The sequence below is a fragment of the Corylus avellana genome, chromosome 5 (genome assembly GCF_965113065.1).
Source record: "Corylus avellana chromosome 5, dhCorAvel1.hap1.2, whole genome shotgun sequence".
Classification (NCBI taxonomy): Eukaryota; Viridiplantae; Streptophyta; class Magnoliopsida; order Fagales; family Betulaceae; genus Corylus; species Corylus avellana.
The window spans coordinates 15,841,895-15,858,808 of NC_142494.1; the positions used below are offsets into that span (position 1 = coordinate 15,841,895).

The 16,914-nt window shown below is 34.1% G+C and overlaps 1 protein-coding gene across 1 annotated transcript; it reads right to left on the reverse strand.

Moving 5' to 3' along the window:
• Positions 1-4,318: 4,318 nt before the first annotated feature.
• LOC132182987 (ATP-dependent caseinolytic (Clp) protease/crotonase family protein) lies at positions 4,319-11,752 on the reverse strand. Its single transcript, XM_059596373.2, has 16 exons — positions 11,568-11,752; positions 11,348-11,419; positions 11,094-11,177; positions 10,901-10,969; positions 10,644-10,707; positions 10,457-10,530; positions 10,256-10,339; positions 10,032-10,116; positions 9,695-9,780; positions 6,849-6,970; positions 6,521-6,581; positions 6,312-6,410; positions 5,048-5,149; positions 4,885-4,926; positions 4,628-4,734; positions 4,319-4,539 (listed from the first exon to the last, which is right to left on the reverse strand). Exons 2-16 carry the CDS (start codon positions 11,378-11,380, stop codon positions 4,485-4,487), a joined length of 1,167 nt encoding a protein of 388 aa, XP_059452356.2. The 5' UTR covers positions 11,381-11,419; positions 11,568-11,752; the 3' UTR covers positions 4,319-4,484.
• Between the last annotated feature and the right edge of the window lie 5,162 nt (positions 11,753-16,914).

The window sequence follows — 16,914 nt, forward strand, 5'->3', positions numbered from 1 at the left end:
GCTAGCTCTTGCTCCATATTGATGCTATACGTGAAGAGTCAGTTGATCAGATATCGTATTTTAGCTAGGCTCAGGGGTGGAACCACCCCTTGGCTTGGGGCTGGGGCACCCCGAAGCCATTGGGTGTTCCCCAAATTTTTTTTTAAAAAAAATATATATATATATATATACCTTTAAAAATTTACTTTTGCCCCTAAAGAATTTTTTTTTTTTAATTTTGCCCTCCAAACTAAACATTCTAGTTCCACCCCTGGGCAAGCTAATGAAACTTGCAAAGGAGAGGAAAACAATTACATTTGACATTGTTGGGTGTGCTTGTATGTGGAAGGAAAGGAAATTCAAAGAGTTGTTGGGGGCGAGAACAGTATGTTACTCATGATCAATGAACCGTTTTCCTTCTTTCTATGGAGTATTTCCAGCATGATGGTCGTTTCGGGGGAGAGGTATCAAGAATAATAGATTTGATTATGTGACCCCTATTTTGTTAGACGATCAGGGCGTTCTATGGTTTTATGTATAATTTTCAAAGAGATATTTGGGACGAAAGCGGTGTCTACCTCATAATTGAACAATTTTCCTTCTTTCTGTAGAGTGTTTCTGGCGTGATGGTCGTTTCGGAAAAGAGGGCTCAAGAATAATTGATTTGAGTATGTGACCCTTACTTTGCTAGGCAATTTCTTTCCTATACCCCGAGAATATCATAGCGTTAGGGTACATGTGCCCAACTATATATGATTTTATGTACACGTTGTTTTTATGAGACTGATACGTCCATTGTCTACTGTTTGATGAAGCCTGACTTGCTTGTAATATTTTTTACGAAATGGGTCTTCTGAGAACCAATTCCCTCAGGGATTATCCTTTGAGTACACCAAAAAGTAATATTGATGACACATTTTGAGATAATTTGTAAATTATATGCAAGAGATCGATATATACTTACCAATATAATACATGTTGATAATGGTCATGATATCACAATTTACACCACTAATAAGTTACCATTATTGCTCTCAAGTCTAGGCACCCTCATTCACGTGATGAGGATGAAAGTGCAAGTAATTAGTTGACTAATCCTGATAATTTAGTCTGAAAAAGTTGGTTAAGTTGCCAAATCGGTCCATGTCGTCCAAACTTTACACTTGAGCTTATCATGGCAGTTTCTAACGTCTGTTGACACGTCACGGACTCACATGTTCTTCCAACTGTAGTACTGGCCACCACATCATCATGAGCTTCATGGATATATCATCAAGGGTTTCAACTAATATGAGCAGAGCCCCCCTCCTCTCTTTGGCCAAAAGTTTGTGTTAAAGATACGAAGAGAGGAAGGATTGTGGTATAAATTCATTCTTTTACCCTCCAATGAGATATTGACATCTCAATTTTTTAAAAGGGAAATGTTAGGTGCTCTTTTAGTGTTCTCTTGGTGTTCTCTCAACTGTAATGTGGCTTTTAAAATCACCAATAGATTAAAAGTCAATAATGATAATTTCAAATTCAATAGTGATTTTAAAAGTCATATCACAGTTGGAATGATACAAGGAGAACACTAGAATCGCACCTAGCATTGCCCTTTTTAAAAAGAAAGAAAAAAAACAAACAAACAAACAACCAAACACGCGAGATTACATCTATATATGTTAGATGAGATTTTTTAATTTTTAGTAGATTTTGATGTGATTTGATGTGTTTATTTTCTTTTCTTAAGTTGAACTAAGCTGAGGTGTCAATCTCTCATTGGAAGGCACAAAAAATGGGTTTGTGCCACAACCCCATAAAAGTTATGGCACATATATGGATGTGATCTGATGTGCTTATTATTTTTTATTTTTTTCTTAAGTTGTACTATGATGAGGTGCCAATCTCTCATTTGAGTACACAAAATGATGAGTTTGTTCCACAACCCCATAGAAGTTATTATCTTGTTTTCAAATTAATAGTAATTTGAACATGTACCGTAAGAAACTCTATATGAGATTTATTGATTTGAATAGGTGGCCGAACAGTTCAAAATTTATTTGGACAGGTAAATCTTATATAGAGCCCTTCACATTACTTGTTCAAATAGCTCTATATTCGGTACGTAGAAAGCTTTTCTTTTTTTTTCTTTTTTTTGTGTGTGTTTTGTTTTTAAGAAAGGAAAATCAATCTCACCTTACCTTGTGAAAGCATTTTTTTGACAAATTGTCCTTGAATTGATGGGTAATCAAGTGGGTATTCTTAGGAAAAAGACTTATTGATTAGAACTCACTAACAACCTCTATCATTCAATAAGAAAATGCCTTGATTGAAAGTGAGGGACATCATTTTACAGTGAGTCTCTGACCAGGGGATACATGGAAATTCCACCGCAATTGGGGTGGAATAATGAGAGTAGTACAAGAAAAGTGGGTTCAAGAAAGTGATAATTGCTTTGCTTAATTAATTATGCTTGATTTGATTACCTTCTCTCTAAACGGATCAATTTAAGTGTAACACACTCTTCCTCTCAGAATCTTTGTCACCAACCATAAAGCTAGAATGTGTCGTACAAATCTGCTCTTGCAAACAAAATTCTGGACCTTCCTAGTATTGTGTGGTAACGTGCATACCAAGTTAAAACTTGTGTCTTATTGGGGGAAAAATAAATTATGGGAGCTTTTTGTATAGTTTTGTTATTGTTTATTGTCCTATAGCTTTGTTATTGTTATTGTTTAATGTATAATATGTTATACATTGTACATATTGTTAATCATGAATAGGTCCGGCACTCTTACAAAAGAGAAATAGATGAGGCAAAAGAGTTTGTTGGAGTGAGCCGGTAGAAAATAGCTCTGATGCTTAAATCAGTTATCACTTCAATGATTAATAAAGACTGAATTCAAAGTGCTCTTATGTTTTATAGAAAAAAAGTCGAAAAGATCCCACGTACCTAGGCGTAATGTGATTTATATAGAGACCAAGCATTGAATGCCACCATGATAGTTAGTCCATGTTTCCCTTCAATCCTATGATTAGGGGGCGGCCCTAAGAGGGCTAAGTACTACGTGTCAACAAGGTATGGTGCTTGTACTCCTCAGTTTGAGGAGTTGATGGGCGCCACTACCATATTCCGATACCATCGAATGAGAGTTATAGTTTATTAATAACTTATATTCCAAAGGTCTAAGCAATCATCAACAAGTTACAAGATCACGAGAAGGAAACTAACAATCGAATTCAGTGAAGTGATCAGTATACATAGTTGGATATGTCTCTCAACTGAAAGTAGATTATTAATATCAAGATATGTTGCTGGGCCTCAAGGTGACGATCATGAGTAATGCTACAAGTCCCTCTTGTGTCCCTCTTGAATCTCTCCAAGAATGATGTGCCTATTAAAATCACAATTTGGCTTGTGATTGATCATTATTGAATTTTGATCAAATTGTGATTTTAATAGTCACATAATTCTTGAAATGACACAAGAAGAACTTCCAAAATTACTCAACAATCATAAATTACAAATCCCGAACAGTGATGGGCTTCTATTACTCTTTCATTATAATTTGAGCTTATGATTGCCAGCCTGATTCCCAACACATATCAATGATATCATGACACGTTATATATATGGAAAATAAATATAAAAATTTGGTTTGAGTTAAGCCGATTAAAGAATCACTACTGAGGCTTCCAAAAATATAAAAAAAATAATACACTGCCTGGATTTTTATCATTCTTAAAAATTCATTCCATTTGTTCTTTTGATGAAATTGCTGACAGTTTTTGTCACATCGGTCAATTGTAAAGTTAGTCGCAATCATGTAATAAAATGGATACGTCATACTTCTTTTGGTACTTTTTTTTTTTTTTTTTTTTAAGGATATAATTATAATTTCATGATGAATGATGGTTAAGACATGTTTATTTTATTCCGTTGTGGTGACGTAGTGGCTGACTAACATAATAATAAAAATTCCATTAGCGTTACAATTAAGTAATAAAACCTAGGTTATATATATATATATATATATATATATATATATATATATTCTCCATTTCGACATTATATGAGAAAAATAGCTTTGAGTTTGAAATTTGACTTTTCACTTTACCTTTTATTTTAATTGAGTATTCAACACATTTATCTCACTTATCGAGAGAGTTTGGTCCATATGTAAGGGAAGTTATTTGTATATTAACTAAAAAACTAAATCCGTTATTTATGACAACGCATTAAGATTAAATTCCTAAGCGTTTTCCTAATTAGTGTTAAAGCTGGTTCTTGAACCTATCCAAAACTTTATCAGTAATTCCTTCCCCCTTTTTTTTTCATTGGATTCTTTTGAAACCATGATAAAAGGCTTGTGAGTTCTCATCACATTATTTTTATTTCAAGAAGAAACATGACAAAAAAACCAGCAAAGGTGACATACACAATAGCAGTAAGGGCCTGACATTATGATGAGTTTGACAACAATTGCAGGAACATGCAGCTGCTGACCAGACATTTATCTTGCTTAGGCTGTCAAGGCTGAAGTTGCATAGGGTGTAGTCTCATATTTACCATGCCACCTGTAATTTGGTTTGGATAAATAAGATTAATTAATAACTCTTCATTTCCCTGATACTGAACATTATGCAGTGTGGGTATAATAAACACCTGTTCTCTTCCTTCTCTGCAATCTGGAGCTCCAAATCCTCTTTGAATGGCTGAAATACAAGGCCTACCTTCTCATCCTCCACTTTGTCCAGAGATGGTGGGCTCCACTGCCAGAGTCAATATTTTAGATAGATTAACAGGGAAAGAAATACTGTTAGCAGTAAATAATAATAAAAAGAGTAATTTTTTTTTTTTATAAGGAAAAATTTCTGCAAAATCATTTCCTGTGATTACACTGATTTGCAAAGAGAAAGTACCTTTGGAGCATTATCCTTATCAATGGTGAGAGCTCTTATACCCTGTTGTCAAAAAATGAAAAAGAAAAAGAGACAAAAATTCATTTTAGAAGTGAAGGAATAAATATTGTATATTTAAACTTGGATTGTAAGTTTTCATAAGTAATAAAACTGCAACAATCACCTCATAGACATCCTCAGAGATTGTGGTTCGTAGTATATTAATTGTTAGTCTAAATTCCTTTTTCAGACTTTCAGCCAGTGTTTGCTTCCTCCCTTCGCGAATCTGGATATGTTTGACATGAATTTGAGGCAACATATGCAAGAATAACACTCAAGGAAACCAATTCTGCTTCTTATGCTGATGTTTAAGTTAATAATCATTTTAGTCACAAAAGGCAAGAGGTGTTTTTTCTAATGATGTCACCATCTTGAGTATTATTACACCAAGTATCACACATCTTCCAAGTAAAAAACTTACTTTTAAAAGAAACTAAGAAAAGAAAACAAAGAATTAAAGAGAATGCTGAAAATGGAGTAACTTGAAGAAGACCAGGGGAAAATAAAGAAAAGAAAAGCACTCTGTTAGTCCAAAGATAAGTTGTGATTTTGCTTTGTCTTCTGCAGAAAGTAATTCCTTCACTCTTTATGAACAAACAAATCCAGTTCTGACAATACAATTGACTAACTCAATTCCATACGTACTGGGGGGGGTGCAGGAACGAAGGAAATAAAGTTCACTCATCAATAAACATGTTCAATCTAACCAAAAGTTTCAAAGAAGTTGTGGGGAAAAAGAAAAATACAATGTAAGCTAGACGTGAAATTCCTGAATACAGTCAAGATGATCTTTGATGCTCCAAATACATAAAATACTAGGTGATGTTCAAGCACTTAAAAGAAAAGGATTTTCATGTTTTGAACTGATATAAGAATTCCCCCATTGTTGGTTAGGTAAAGGATGCAAACATAATGGCTTCATTCCTTAAAATTTTCTTCTTCTGCGTTTCATTTTTTTGTTTTCAAAACAAAAACATTAACAAACAATCTAAAACACAAAATACCTACAAAACACTTAAAATTGTTTTCACCTTTATGTCGCATCCAAATCCTTTTTCGAACCAAAAACAAAAAACACCTCCAAAACACATTAACAAACATACCCATTATGATTACCACATTACAGGATGGCAAAATGTTAGCGTATATGTTCAATTCAACATCAGAGACATCTTGAAGGAATAAAGTATTATGTTTGCACCTTAAATTGAGAGTTGATGAGTAAGTCCAACATGTTTTTTATAAACTAATGATGTTACAAAATTCCCATCAACAATTATCTTATGTCTATTATTCCTTTTGAAGCAATCAATGTAAGCCAGAAATTTATTATAACATCTGTTACTAATCAAATTGAAAAAAAAAAAAAAAAAAAAAAAAAAAATTACCGATCTTAGTGTTATTGTCAATCCTGCAGGGGAAGATCTCTTTAACCCCTTAAGCACTGCACCTATCCATCCGTTTCCTTCTTTGCTTGCCTCAGCTTCCTGTAAAGCAGATTTCATACAGTATACATGGCTTAGAAAAGATATTAATTTGCAGTAATATGATGAACTTCTCCATGGAAACTGCGGAGAAAAGAAAATTAAATACTTACAAATGATTTTATAATCTCTTCCACGGTATCCTTGGAAAAGCACTCATCAATTATTGATTTCCTGAAAAGTCACCAAAGCTAATTGTTAGCAATATCACAGAGCTGATAATATTTAGGATCCTATTGGCAATAGCAACTATGCATCCCTAGAGCCAATGATCTATGGACCGCAACACTTCTCCTCCCTCCCCCACAATAAGGAAGGGGTGGAGGATGAGGTCACAGGTTTAATCTCGCAGTTGTATTTATCTATCAAATCTGTGTGTGAGTGTATGTGTGAGTGTATGTGTGTGTGTATAAATATATATCACTTGTTAAGATCTATTACTTGTTCAAGACACTATCTTCATCAAGCTGAACTTCCACTGAGAACTCTTCAATTGCAGATTTTACTGCATTCTTGTTGCCAGAGTTCAAACTTATCAGACGCTTCTCTAGCTCCGGCAGTTTCTGATATTCAGCAAAAATAGTAAGCGTAGAGCAACATAATCTCAAGTAGACCGACTCCATATTACTAACTCCAAAGTCAGTGAAAAACAGGTCACAATGCAGCTTTTGATCAATTATAGCTTCAATACGTTATCAGATAGGAATATGCATATACCGTCAAGATCTGTGGCATTAGCATTTCTTCATAGAACGAGAGACTAAATGAAGCTTAATCAGCTAGACAAGCTATGGAGATTGGGATATGGTCATCATCTAGAAGATCGTTTCTGGTATTATTTTATATTGTCATTTTTTCTAATCTAATTTTGACATTTAGAAAGGGCTATGGTATCCCTTTTGGCTATACCTAGCACTTGAGAGATCCATTCAATTTAGTCAGGCTTTGGATTCAAAAGTATTACTTGATTAATAGCATGAAAAGGTCTAGAGCCCAATTGGGCACCACTTAGGCTTGTTTTGATGGACTAGGTTTAGTAATTAATTTGAAAGCTAGTTGTGCAACGCTATAGTCCTTTCTCCCATCCTTTTAAATGTTCATCAAAAGTTCTTTTTATTTTTCAAGTTCTTGTAATCGCTCAGTACAATAAGCCAAATATTCAAGTCCACCATAAAGAGATCACACTTAAAAGGGTTCAAAAGACCATTTAATATACCCATGTCTGAATGTAAGAACCCCAAAACCATTGAGAACACTAACTCATTACCACAAGCGATGGCTCCATTTTCTGCAGTGATTCCATTATATCTGATTGGTGAATGATCAACAGCACTGATGATGCCAAGAAGAGCTCCTCAATTCAAATGGTTAAGATTTCTTTCCTATACATGCCGTCCGTCACATGTTAGCCACAAGACCATCAGTATTACAATTTCCAATGATGGTCTTTTATGTTATAAGCTCTATCAAGTTTATTCATTCCCAAAACCATCTCCCACAAATTCATATTGCAATATGTGATTTGTCAATGTTTATATAAAAGATCCTGGACAGTACAATTATTGTGCTGTTGGTTGTTAACCATTGCTCGTCTCAAGGAAAGGTTTTCCAGGGCTATTCATTATTGTGCAGTTGGGTTGAGGATGTTCCATTCTGATCTACTTGGTTGTTTATTGTCCCAAGGGAACGCCTTATTTAAAAGATCCTGCACACTACAATTATGGTCGGTTCATTTGATAAAACCTTTTAGAGGGTAATTTTTGCTTTTTGGTTGAAAAAGAGTTTTGAGGTGCCATAAAAAGTAAACGTATTTTTGGGTATTTTTTAAGTGTTTTGTGTTTAGAGTTGTTTGTTGATTTTTTTTTCTTTTTTGCTATAAAACAAAAACCTTTTCAACAAAACATTGTCAAACGAGGGCAAAATTCCTGAAGCTTGCAGTCTACACTATCAAAGTGCCATACACCGAAATTACCTCAGACCTAATTTCAAAAACTCATTTTTGTTATCTTCTCTCTACACATTGCTTTTTGTTTGTTTTGAAACTCATACACTAATTGGACAGCGAAATTTAGGAGAAATGCTAAGTTCAACAGTTGAAGAATAAACATGGACAAAAAGTGTAGGACGCATATGTCAATGGTGCAGCAACTATTGAAAAGCAAGACCAGATATTAATCAAAAGACACAACGTAAACAAAAATCTAACACACAAGAAAGGAAGCAAACTTGCATTTCTCATAATAAATAATGGCACTAAGAAACTGTTATTTGGAGAAGAGAGGGGATCAAAGAAGGAAGGAACTTCTTTGACTTTCCCAAGATATCAACTGAATGACATTCTTTTGCGCTTGGATAATATCATTTATTATCTATCAGTGGTATCCTTGTAATAATTAACCATTAAGACAATTAACAAGGAACTACGAGTTGGTAATAATGAGAATATTGTCATTATGGAAGGTTTTGCACTCATTCTATAGAAATTCACAAGCCAGAAAATATATAAGGCTACATTATGTCACATAAAAGTGGTCATAGATTAATTAAACAAGAACAGGAACCAGCAGAGGACCAAACAGAATGTAAAAATAGGTGTGGGAAAGACAACATGGTTTATACCATGTAAAATGGTACATGGCCCTAGATAAACTTAGATGATGACAACAAATTCATTATCTGATTGTAGTGGTAGAAATCCAGAGCTTCAATTTATATTAAATTTTTCAGAGTAATAATTTTCTATCATAAAGGGAAGCTCCTCAATCATCTGCTGGTCATCATGTATGATTAACCTCATTGCTACAATCATTCCCTAGTCATAACTCATAAGAAGGTCACCGTTTTTTCTAGTAAAATCGATGGAGAAATTATACCCAACAATAATGCATGCCTCATTGGAGTCATCAAACCTCTAAAATGGCTAGCCTTAAGCTCTAGTAATACTCATTGCATTTTTCCTTCAATCACAATGACTTCTCAAAAAACAGTTTGACACAATTTAATCAAGGGAGGCATAGACATTAGTTAATGAAGTTAACAATATTTTTACTGATATTTCTAATCAAAACAAAAAATGAAAACAGGAAGTGGACAAATATGTTCACACCTATCAAAACAAAAGTGGGAATTTATTGTTTTATTATTTTCCTTTTCCATTCCAGACAACACATGTTTTTGCATATTGTAACAACTAACAACGCATCAGTTTTTTGGAGGTTTTGTCCAATCCACCACATACCTGTGATGGACAACAAGATAGTACTTTAGAAAAGAGCTCTAAAACGCACCTCAGAAGGGACAAAATGTGTTGCCAGTCCAGCCACAACCAATTCTTTACCATTCAGTCTAGCTCCTGTTAAGGCCAAGAATTCCCCTGCATATGTAACGAGAAAGGTACTAATCATTTAGCCAATAAATGTGGGAAACAACTTTTCCTTTATAATTTACTCTTGTATTTTACAAACAGCTTTTCAATTTTTTTTTTCATAACAAAATATGTATATGTTGTCACAACAGAACAGTTCCTCTTGAATGGGAGTAAAATGGAAAACACCTCAAACTAATCCAAAGAGAGAGAGAGAGAGAGAATTACTTTCAATCTTCTCTTGTTAAGTTTATGCTTACCTAAACTCCCAGGGAGATGAGAGTGCATGTATGAAAAGCCACAATCAGTGTGAAACCCAATGCTTGCTTCTGGTGTGGCAAATACCTTCATTAAAGCATTCATGAAATACACCACGACGTAATTAGGTGTTAAAATACAGAACTTGAAACTAAGCCCTACCAAAAGCAAAACCAAAAAGGTAATATTTTTATATGGAAGCACCTAACTATGATCAAATACTCACAGTTTTTTCTGTGACAACTGAGAACTTCATTGGAACCATCAAAGATGCACCTCCACCCATTGAAATTCCATGCACAAGGGCAACCTGTTGATAGCATCAAAACTTGAGTAGCACATCCCGGCCATAGACTAGGAAAAACTATAGGGTACATTTATTTCCTTTACACAATCATTGTATGGGATTACAATTTCAAAACAGTACCTGAGTTTTCTTATAGGTATGAATGTGATAACAGAGCCAATACATTCTATAGACCACTTCAAGGCAAGAGTCCTCTGCCAAAATGAAATTCATAAATCCTAATTAACTTGATTCTGCATGTTGTGGCATAAAGAACCATAAAGGAAACAAAGAAGCAATAAAACTATTTTAGGGGTAGCGCATTTACTCGTATTTCTTCCATCATAGAACATTTTCAGATCCCCACCAGCAGAAAATGCTCGGCCAGCACCCTGAGTAAGATACAAGACGACCAACATAACAAGCTTTAGTGAAGGAAAATCAACAGTTCATGGAGATAAAGAGTCCAAAATTAAGTGTATAATCACATCTGTATATAAGTGATTTAATCAAATAGCTCATTCTAAGTAAAAACACCAATATTACCCATGATGGGTCAGAAATTCAGAAGGAATTAGAATTAACCTTGATTATTACAAGCTCTGCTTTATCGTCCTTCTCCCACTTTTCCAAGTATTCTGCTAGCAGAGAAACCTGTTTGCAGCAAAAGAAAAAACACTCAGAGAAGCCTGGTTGCTAAAAGAAAAAACTACTTATAAACAAAAAAGGATTCCAAGAACTGAAAGAAGTCGATGTGGGTCAAATTTATTGAACATACCACTGTAGAAGAGATGACATTCAATTGACGAGGCCGGTTTAAGGTGATCAACCTCACATGGTCTATTTCTTCCCCAAGAACAACCTAAGAGACATACTTTTCGTTATAGCAATCCATCTAGAGATTATAAATTATATAAACATAGAGCGAAAAATTTATAATGATAAACAGTTGCATGAATTTATATAGAAAAGGAAATAAAATCATTTCAGGACTGAAACTAATTCCATGATTATAGATTACATAAAGATTACCTGCTCATCTGGGTTTACAACTTGTTGAGCCATTTAAAATGATTGATCAAATTACGGACACGATACCGACAACTGCGCAAAACAGACGAAAATCATAAGAAAAATGCCAAAGGTGATAAAAATGACTGAACCCAGAAATGGATTGGTGAAGAATTGCGGAAATTTTAAAACAGAATCAACAATGTTGAACTAAGAAGCCAAAAATTGTAAAGGTTCTAACATGAAGCTGACACTGAAGCAATGAGAAGTGGAGTTTAGTGATGGAGAGAAGCAAACGAATGGCGCAAAACAAGTGGGTATATGAAGAGGAAGATGGTGAAGCAGTTACTAAGGTTGGTAGCCACCAACTTGGAAAGAGAGAGCGCATATGGTCATCTCTTTTCCAGACGCTGAAGGAGTAGCTGTGGGCGTGATTGCCACCAACCCCAACATTGTTTACGTGTGTTTTTTTTTTTTTTTTTTTTTTTTTTAACATCTCTTTTCTATTAAGATTCATGGATCACCGGGAATGGCTCGTGTGTTAGGTTCTGGACCTCTGGTCAATGAGTTTCGAAACTCATGGGCATCTAGCCATCTACCTCGTACCTACCCCTCATGTATAGGATGGGTTGGAACGAGCGATGAAATTTTTTTTATTTTTTATTTTTTTATAAAAGTACCCAAATTTTTTTTTTTTTTTTTTTTTTTTACAGTTGTGTTTGGCAAAAGGCTTGAAAGAAAAAGTGGACCGAAAGTGTAGCAGATTTAATTGATATGAAAGAAAAAAGTGAAAAATTTTGTTTAGTAGTAATTTTTTTATTTGAATAATAATAAAAAGTGATTGATGTGATGTAAAAAATAAAAATGTTAGAGTTGATTTTGAGATGAATTTTTTGAGTTTTTGGGTCCAGTACGGCCCACTCCTTTGCCAAACACAACCACAAAACCAAACCAGAAAAGGAAGGAGATCTTTTTCACTGACAATAAGAATGGAAGGAAGAGGAGAAGCAGAGGGAATGCAAAATATTTATGGTTGCGGTTCAACGTGCTACATAATGGGTACAGAAGTAAATTAATTAAAGTTGCTTTGTTTGAAGCTCTAATTGGCTCATATGCCTTGTTCATGGGCGGAACCACCCCTTGGGGGGCCATAGGTAGGGGTGAAAACCCGTTCCCGATTTTTGGTTATTGGCCAAAACCGGGAATCGGATCCGTGGCATCCGGTTTTTTATTTTTGAAAACTGGAACCGAAATCGGGTACCCGGTTAACCGATTATACAATAACCATCCAGTTTCGGTTGGTACTCGGTTATCCGAAGCGAGTAACCAGTTTTTTTTATTATTATTTTTTTTCCATTTTGGGTTTATTTTAGGTATTTGGCCTAATTTTTTGGTTTATTTTAGGTATTGGGCGTTTGGGCTTAATTTAACCATTTTGTGCCCCATTTAAAATAATAATAATAATAATAATAATAATAATAATTCAAAAATATAAAATTTATTATTATTATTATTATTATTATTATTATTATATACTCGGTTAGCTTGTTATAATCAGGTATTTAGAAACTCCAAAACCCGTAACCAGAACCGGGCACCTTGGTTACCAATTTTTCCCAACCGGTTTTCCCTTTTTTTTACACCCCTAGCCATAGGGTGGTCTCCAAAAAAAAATTTTTTAAAAAAAAATATACCTTTAAAAATTAACTTTTGTTCCCAAGAATTTTTTTAAAAAAATTTTCCCCCCCAAACAAAACATTCTGGTTCCACCCCTGGCCTTGTTGTCTTTGGTCTCTTTTCATTCATCTTGGTTTGACTGATTGCTTGTTACTTTGCATGCAATGGACTCTCCTTCTCCCTCTCCTTGCTTGTACATCATTTCTTAATGCACAGTGCACTCAACTTTAATGGAGTTTGTTGTTTGTTGTTTAGGGTTTAGACTAAGGGCCCGTTTGGTTTGTAAAATAAACCCCTAAAATGGAATAGTTATTCCTGTAAAATAGTCATTCATTTGTTTGATAATGGCATATTCATAAGAATGGTTATTCTGTGAGAATCACAAATCTCTTATACACAGGAATAGCCATTCCTCTCAAAAATGAGAGGAATGGCTATTCCTGAAGAAATTGACTGCATTTTCCAAAATAATACTCCTTTTTTTTTTTTTTTTTCCTTTTTACTCCAAACTTACAAAATAAATTTTTTTAAAAAAAATGGAAAATAAAGTGGGTGGCCGACCACCCATTGGGGTGGCCGGCCACCCATAAAAGAGGTTGAGGGTGGCACTACCACCCCTGGAGGGCGTCGTGGTGGTCCCCTAGGCACTCCAAGGGTGGTGCGACCACTCCCGTGGCATTTCGGGGTGGCCGCGGCCATCCTCGGCCGCTCTGTGGGTGGCTGACCACCGACTCAATGTAATGCCCCGAAAATTAATTAACTAGTAATTAACTCCACGGTTCATCTTCCAGCCTTATCCCTCTCAAAACAAGACTCAGAGACCTCTACTCTTCGAAAAGAGAGGATCCTAAGCAGCGAAAAATATTAAAGTTCTATAAACATTAGGGGTGCAAAGGCGGGCGGTTAAAAACCGTCCGCTAACCGCTAACCGTTATAACCGCCAACCGCCTAACCGCCTAACCGTCTAACCGCATTAACCGCTAACCGTCTAACCGCTATAACCGCCTAGTGGTTAGCGGTTAGCGGTTATTGGGTCTACTAACCGTAACCGGTAACCGCTAACCGCCTTTTTATATAATATATTTTTATAATTATAATTATAAAAATATTTATAGATATAACATAATCACTTGATCATTAAATCACAATTTTTTTAAAAAAATAATTAAATTACAATTTGAGTATTAATATATTATCACTATAATTTATATGATTATATCACATGAGATTGATCATTAAATCATTTGATTATATAATAACAAATTATACATATATAATATGACATAACTCATAAGTATACCAATTCATACTAATACAACAATTAAATATCTAAAGACTTATTTTCAATGTATGTTATAAACTTATAAGTCTATATATGTTATAAGTCTATATAAGTCTACATATGTATATGAATAATATAAATGTATAATATCAATACTTAATCATATGATTCAATGACAATTCAAATACTTTATTCAAGACTTCAAGTGAATCATATTATTCATGTACAATGATGATATGATTCGTATAATATCAAATTAAGTAATTGACATTGGATTAAACAATGACCAATGTGTTACTTATAAACACAATTTAAGTATTAATGTATTATCATTATAATTTTAGTAATTTATATATTATCACTATAATTGAAATGATTATATCACATGATGACTTGATCATTAAATCATATGATTACATAATAATAAATAATACATATATAATATGACATAACTCATAAGTCATAAGTCTACAAGTTAATCATATGATTCATTTACAATGATAATCACAATTGATTCAATTGAATTAAACAATATATTACTTATAACTACAAGTCTACAATTTAATTAAAGCATTATTAGATGCTTTAAGAATTTAGGATTTAGGAGTTTGAACATTACCATTTACCATTAGATATTAAGTTCAATTCAAAGAAAAAAGATTATAAGTAAATATGATAAGAATTTAAATAATTAATCATATGAATCATATGATATAATTTAATGAGACTATATAATTATATAATATCAAATTAAGTAATTGACATTAGATTTAACAATGTGTTACTTATAATCACAATTGAAGTATTAATGTATTTTTTGAACATTTTTTAGAAAAAGAAATTTAACCATTTTTTGAACTTATTTTATATGCTTTGTATTGAACTTTTTTTTATATATTTTTTTATATGTTGTGACAGTTGTCTGAATTCTGAACTTTTTTTTGTATGTTGTGTTGAATTTTTTTTTTTTTTTTTTTAAAAAAAAAAAGTTAACTGGTTATGATTTAATATTTAAGGAAATTTGTTTAAAGTACAAGTAAATGTAAATTTTGGGTCAAATATTTTTGATTTTTCAATATGGGCTCTTTTTATAGCAATTGGGCCCAAGAAGATATTAAAAATACAAGAAAAAAAATGAGGGTAAAAAAAAGCCCAAAAAGCCCTAAAGAGAGCCCAAAAAGCCCAAAAAAAGAGCCAAATTTTAAAAAAGCGGTTAGCGGGCGGTTATCTATTTAGCTAACCGCTAACCGGCGGTTAACCGCTAACCGCTAACCGCTAACCGCTAGGCGGTTAGCGGTTGCGGTTAGTGAAATCTACTAACCGCTAAGGCGGTTACGGTTAGCGGTTATTGCCACTAACCGCTAACCGTAATCGCCTTTGCACCCCTAATAAACATAATCATTACAACTAGAGCATCTACTAAGAAACATCAAAGTAGCTGAAAATCATACTATGCATATCATCGCTACAAGGGATATGCTACACCTTAATATACAAGCATACATCAAAGCACTTAGGTGTACAACATAACTCAAAAGTACTAGTTACCATGAGCACCCGCCTAAGCTTACAATAAGTCCTCAAGCATCTCCTGGGTCGAATCCTCCACAAAACCAGATGCTTCGTAGTATCCATCTCTGCTAAACTATCTATAACCGCATAGTTGTACATATGGAGAAAAAGGTAAATAATACAAAGTAAATCAGATGACTTAGTGAGTATAAATGCACATGATATAACCGTTATTAAATGGTAAACTCAGTTGTTTATAAAGCATATGCAACATTATGAGATGACAGTTTATCATGGATATAATATAGATATAATATATGCTTATAATCACGAGTAACCGTATTGTCTACCCGAGATATTACTCATTTTCAGCAGGGTTGGCGCTGTCCCAAAAGACCTGTAATACAATACCGGTGTGTCGGATATTGTACGCTACCGTCCATCCCATTAATGGCACGATCGAGTCCGACCTTGAGTGGCCCACATCACTAATGATGTTCGTCTTATAGTGACCATCAATTAAGAAATGGCTATGCCTAGTCATGGAACCATTGGATCCAAAACCAACACACACACACCTTTGACCATAAAGTTAACCTGTATAATAAGCCCATGGTCGTTATCCCGCACATACCGGTGTATCAAGTCATATAATGCAATTAATCTTATCAGTCTTTTACATGCATGGTTTTACAAGTCTCCTTATTATCTTATTAATCAACATACGCTTTCACAAAAAGGTATTCACAGTAGTTCCAAAATGTATTTCATGAGAGTTATAAAATATGCATGTTTGATATATATAAAATAGACGTGCAATACGGAAAAAGTAACAACAAGTATCCATGTGAGTTTGTACTCACCCGAGTCGTAAGGCTCCTCCATAAAATTCCCTTGATGCTCTATAACATCGAATCCTGAAAAAAGACCTATCATTAGATCTAAATCCAACTAAAACGAACCTAGAACATGAAAGCAGAGGCTATCGGACGACTAGCCAAAGTGGCATTCCCTAGAACATTTTTTACCGTACGTCCGGGTCCGTGGCCGTACATCCGCCTAGAAGGCTCATACATCCGGTCTCATGGCCATACGTCCACTCAGAGAGTTTTAGGTA

Coding starts and splice junctions, on each gene's coding strand:
- LOC132182987 (XM_059596373.2), bottom strand. CDS start 11,380: ATGGCTCAACAAGTTGTAAACCCAGATGAGCAG. Junction 10,708..10,900: donor CAGAGCTTGTAATAATCAAG/GTTAATTCTAAT, acceptor TATCTTACTCAG/GGTGCTGGCCGAGCATTTTC. Junction 4,540..4,627: donor GCAGAGAAGGAAGAGAACAG/GTGTTTATTATA, acceptor ACCAAATTACAG/GTGGCATGGTAAATATGAGA.